Here is a 5,945-nt window from a genome sequence, read left to right as displayed (position 1 = left end):
TACGAACAGTCGGTTAGATTCGAGTTTCCCATCTCGAACAACCAAGCAGAGTATGAAGCCCTCATAGGAGGCTTGACCCTAGCAGCAGAGGTCGGCGCAAGAAGGCTGGAAGTATGCAGCGATTCCCAAGTCGTCACTTCCCAAGTAAACGGCAGCTACCAAGCCAAAGACCCCCTGCTTCTGAAGTACTTGGAAAAGGTTAAGAGTTTGAGCCAAAAGTTCGAAGAGGTCACGGTCCATCACGTACCCAGAGAAAGGAACACACGGGCAGACCTTCTATCGAAGTTGGCCAGCACAAAGCCAGGGGAGGGGAACCGGTCTCTCATCCAAGGCATGACAAGAGAACCAGCAATTGCACTGCACATGACAACCCTAGGTTCCTCGTGGCTAGACCCCATCACCAACTTCCTAGAACACGGCCAAGTCCCTGGTGATGAAAAGGACGCGACGAAGTTAAGAAGGGAAGCAGCCAAATACGCCGTCATCCAAGGACAGCTGTTCAAGAAAGGGCTCAGCCAACCCCTACTGAAGTGCCTACACCCCGACCAAACGGACTACGTCCTCAGGGAAGTCCATGAGGGCTGCTGCGGGCACCACATCGGGGGCAAAGCCCTAGCAAGGAAATTAATCCGAGCTGGATACTACTGGCCGTCGATGATGGCAGATGCCAAAGAGTTTGTCAAAAAGTGCGTAAAGTGCCAACAGAACGCCAACTTTGCCCGGGCGCCGGCCTCCGAGTTAAGCTTGCTAACGACCTCCCGGCCATTCGCTCAATGGGGAGTCGACCTCTTAGGACCCTTCCCGGTCGGCCCTGGGCAGGTCAAATATCTCATAGTTGCAATTGATTACTATACCAAATGGATAGAAGCTGAGCCGCTAGCTAGCATATCTTCGGCCAATTGCAGGAAATTCATGTGGAGGCACGTAATAACACGGTTCGGGATACCGGAAGTCGTCATCTCGGACAACGGCACGCAGTTTACTGACAAAAAATTTGCGGAATTTCTCAGCGGCCTGGGTATAAGGCAAAGGTTCTCTTCGGTAGAACACCCCCAGACGAACGGGCAGGTGGAATCCGCCAACAAGGTCATCCTTTCAGGGCTGAAAAAGAGGTTGGACAATAAAAAGGGTGCGTGGGCCGATGAACTAGCAGCGGTTCTCTGGTCCTACCGAACAACTGAACAGTCATCCACTAAGGAAACTCCTTTCCGACTAACGTACGGTGTGGACGCAGTAATACCAGTAGAGATCGGGGAACCAAGTCCGCGGTTGCTCCTAAAGGGAGTGGAAGAAACAATAGAAAAGGACTTGATAGATGAAGCCAGGGAAATGGCCCATTTGACAGAAATAGCGCTAAAACAAAGAATGGCTCTGCGCTACAACACCAAAGTACTCAAGAGGGAATTCGAGCCAAACGACCTCGTCCTGAGGCGAAATGATATCGGCCTACCGACCCCCGGAGAAGGCAAGCTGGCGGCTAACTGGGAAGGCCCATTTAGAGTAAAAAAAGTGATGGGAAAAGGAGCATACAAACTAGAAAGACTCGACGGCAAGGAAGTCCCGAGAACTTGGAATGCGGACAACCTTAGAAGATTCTACTCCTAGAAGACGGAGCGACCTGCCGACTAATCTAGCTAAATAAATCATCTTGTCATGACTAGCAACGACACCCACCCCGGGACTGATCACCCCGGGAGGTATTCAACTACCGTTGTAACAAGCAACTACACAAGAGCCCACGGGCCGCCGATATAAACAACTATAAACCAAAAACGGTTACTAAAAACGACGACAAAATCGGACAAGTAAGAAAAACTTCATTACGACAACACGAGCAAACGACCAAAGAGTCATTGTTCACAAGCCAATATTAAAACGGCAAAGATTAAACTGTTCGTAAGCCAAAACGGCTAAAAACTGGTTACTAAAAACGACAACAAAATCGGACAAGTAAGAAAAACTTCATTACGACAACACGAGCAAACGACCAAATAGTCATTGTTCACAAGCCAATATTAAAACGGCAAAGATTAAACTGTTCGTAAGCCAAAACGGCTAAAAACAACTGTCTACAAGCCAAAACAAAACGGCTAAACAAAAACGATGGAACAAAGAGTTCATTTCTTCGGAACATCAACAACCTGGCCATCCTTAATAATCTTAAAAACGCCAATTGCCGACGTGTCGAACTCGGGGGCAACAATTTTGATTTGGGCCTTCAGGGCTTCCTCGGTGCCCAAAATCGCGCCTTTACCCTGTTTAACGACGTCTTTGTACTTGGCCTTCCATGTTGCCAGTTCGGCCTCCACGGCCCGCTTCCCCTCCTCGACTTCGGCCGTACGCTTCTGCGCCTCGCCGACCTGTTTCTCCAGAGCCATCTCACGCTCGACCAGACGTTCAATCGTTGCGTCCGACTCTTTCTGTTTCTTCTCGGCAGCTGTTAACTTTTGTTCGGCGGAGGCAGCTTTCTGCTCAGCGGCGGTAGCCTTCTTCTCGGCGGCGTCCAACTTCTCCGAAGATTGAGTCAACTGCTGCCGGAGAGACTCCATCCCGGACAACTCGAACTCGGCCTTCCGAGCAATAACCGCACCGCGCAGAAGAGTGCGGTACATCCACCTCGCCTGCCCGGCAAGGGATGACTCATGGAAATGTTCCTCCGTACCAGGGATCAGCTGGGTGTCTATAAATTTTGAGGCGTCGAAATTCCTTTCCATAACGGTAAGGACACCCTCGGGACTAGACGACACCGTGGATGTCTTTTTTCTCTTTCTCTTCAGGCTAGAGACCTCCACCACCTCCTCCTCATCATCCGATTTAGGCACCGAACCCCCAATCCCGGCAACCTCACGGATAGGGGAAACACGGACCGCCTTGCCACCTTCAACCGAGGCGCCCTGAGCGGAGGTCTCGATCTCGTCGGTTGCGGCCCTCTGTTCGGGAACATCCTGGCCCTCCGGGGGAGCATTAGGCCCCTCGGAGACAGGCTGCTCGTCACCTTCCTCGTCGTCGCCGCCGGCAAGAAAGGTTTGAAATAGATCGGCAAGGCCCGTCACCGACGCAGACATATCCACTGCAAGAAACCAAAGAAGGTCGGTTAGTCGTCACACAATATCAATAAAGGGAAAAAGATAAAGCGTAAAGTAAAGAGCTTTTCACAAATATAATTACGACCGGAGTCCCGATCACCCATGAGGAGGTGGGGATTTACTGGGTTCTTCCCAAAAACCGCGTTTAGCACCTCGGCAATCTGCTAATCTTCTGCCGACATGTTTTTGTAAACTACCTTAATAAAACTATTGGCTCCTTCCCCGAAGCTCCAATAAGTCGGGATGAGCCGTACCCCCTCCAGAGACAACCAAAAGGGGTGGCGACCTTTGGCCGGACGGACCTTAAAATACTTGTCCTTAAACCCATGGTAAGAATCTTCGAACAAGCCGAAGATCTTCCGACCCTGAGCAGCCCGGAAGGACATGAACCCTTTCCTATGTTTCCCCTGCTTGGAAGGGTTTGTGAGGGTGAAGAAGAAGAGGAAGACATCTACGGACACCGGCAGGTCGAGATATTCACAAACCATCTCAAAACAGCGGATCGAAGCCCAACTGTTCGGATGCAACTGCGACGGTGACACGGAAATTCGGTTTAAGAGCGCCATTTGAAAGGCGGAGAACAGAATGCGAACTCCGACTTGAGTGAACATGGCCTTGTAGAACCAAATCCAGTCGGCAACCCGGCTGGGTTGGAAGTTGATTTCATACAACCGCTCGTGAGCAGCCGGGACGAAGGCGTCATAATTGGCCTCCTCGTCAGTCCTGCCACACAAATACCCGGCTTGTCGGAACTCGGTGAGCTCCTCCTCGCTCATTTGGTTGGGTGAATCCCTCACATCTGAGACGACCCAAGCATACTGGTCGTAAGCCGCAGGGTTAACGGATGCTCGGGAGACCGTGCGGGCCATACCTACATGGGGGTACCATCCAGTTAGTCTAAGAGATCGGTCGCTCAGGCCGAAAACAAACACCACCCCCCACGATTTCCCGACTAAAGGCAAACAAGACTAAGTCTAAAGGAACGAGAAAAAGCCTACCCTAGAATGGTACTTCCCCCCTAACACGTCTACTCGCAACTAAGGCTACGCAGTAATATCAAAAGAACCAAGCAACAAACATACCGAAAATAATGCCTAAAAAGAGGGATGATTCGAAAATTACCTAAGTTGATGGAGAAAAGGATGATTGCGAGTCTGGAAAAGTGCAAGGAACACGAACGGAGGCACCACAGCAACGCCTTGGAATCTTGTAGCAAGGAGGAAGAAAGGAAGAATAGGGAGTGTGAGAAAAGTGTAGAAATGTCAAAACCGATCGTTTAAAAACTACCTCCAGAGCGCGAAACACCTGGGGGCAGAATGGGCTTTTCAAAAGGGGTTTTTCACCCCATTATGAGCATTTAATGCTCGGCGCGGGAAACGAAGCGATGAAAACGGTTGCTTTGAGCAACCAAGAGACGCGCGTTGGAGGCACACCCCTCCCGCGAACAGCCGACCAGACGAAATACGAGGATGACACGCCATTGGTAGCTCCCACGACTACCATTGGCGCGTGGAGGCACTGTTACGGCCTGGCCCAAAAAACGCGCGGGCCGGTCCGACCCGATCTCTACCCGACCCGGTCACGTGCCCCCCAATCGACCCGGACACGCGCCCTGTACGGCTCACACGCGGCTGCAGGACAACGTCCTCGGAAATATGGGCCTGTCCTCGTCTTGGGGCCCACTACTGACATGTATATAAGGGGAAGATTGGCTCTTCCCCCGAGGTACGTCACCTTCCACATCACTTCCCCTGCTTGTGCGATTTCTGACTTAGGCGTCGGAGTGTCTTTGCGTGACACCCCCCGCTTCGTCCATTCACCAGCTCAAGTGCTCGCCAGCTCGGCTAGTCCGCTACAAGTGCGACCCAAGTTAAGGCGTCCTCACCTATCCATCCTTTCACTTGTATACCCGACCTGCCCGAAATCCGACCACCGAACATAAGTCATTTTCATCCCGTTTCTTGCAAAAAAAATTGCTAAAAATAATTGATTTTTAATAGATCCTTAGTTATATATTGATTTAATAATTAATATGATATTCTATAAAAATTAATTCCATACTTGTTGATGAGATATTTCTATTCTCTCTGGTGGCGTTTGTTTTTAGGAGTACATGTGAGTACATATATGAATATAAAATAAAAAATTATGAAAGATAAAGTCATACACCAACATTTATTAAAAACATATATTTTATATTTCTCTAAAATACTGAGACACAAATTTTTAATAATATAAAATTAAAGTCTTTTTATATTTATGTACTCTTATATCAATGCAGCTATCTCATCGAATTCTTCAGCCGCTCCAATTGCTCCCTCAACTATCACCAATCCCTCTCTCTTGAGGTTATTCTACCAAATATTATAACCGAATCTACAACTCCTTAAACCGGGGTTCAGCTTACTCCTACTATCCAATATTATGGGACAGTTTTTACTGACGGGTCTCATATTTCTCAAAAAATAGAATTTGTTTTTCAGTCATGACTAATAATTTTATTTTTTAATTTAATACAAAATATTTTTTAATTTTTTTATTTAATTATTTTAAAAGTTAAGAAGAAAAAATATATAACATCAAATTTAGGTACATGCTTTTTGCACCAACAAAAAATCTAAAAATAACTGATTTTTTTAATAAATTCTTAGTTATATTGATTTAATATGATATTTTATAAAAATTAAGTCCATAATTACTGATGAGAAGTCTATTTTCATTCTTTCTAGTTCCGTTTATTTTTGGTTTATATGTCCATCAAAACATAAATATCAAAATAGATAGGAGTACATATATGATGTTTGTTTATTAAGACAAAAATTATGAAAGACAGGTCATACATAAATATCCATTAGAAAC

The 5,945-nt window shown here is 47.3% G+C and overlaps 1 protein-coding gene across 1 annotated transcript in view; it reads left to right on the top strand.

The window, feature by feature from the left end:
* The window catches only part of LOC107464228 (uncharacterized), a 3,170-nt gene extending 1,565 nt beyond the window's left edge, over positions 1-1,605 (top strand). Inside the window, exon 2 of the mRNA XM_016083159.1 lies at positions 10-1,605. Within this exon, the coding sequence (XP_015938645.1) occupies positions 10-1,605 (1,596 nt within the window). The remainder of the gene's footprint in view (positions 1-9) is intronic.
* The last annotated feature ends 4,340 nt before the right edge of the window (positions 1,606-5,945 follow it).

This window comes from Arachis duranensis, chromosome 9, assembly GCF_000817695.3.
Source record: "Arachis duranensis cultivar V14167 chromosome 9, aradu.V14167.gnm2.J7QH, whole genome shotgun sequence".
In the NCBI taxonomy this organism is placed as follows: domain Eukaryota; kingdom Viridiplantae; phylum Streptophyta; class Magnoliopsida; order Fabales; family Fabaceae; genus Arachis; species Arachis duranensis.
Note: the sequence above shows the minus strand (reverse complement) of the source record. Positions and strands in the feature narration are given on the sequence as shown.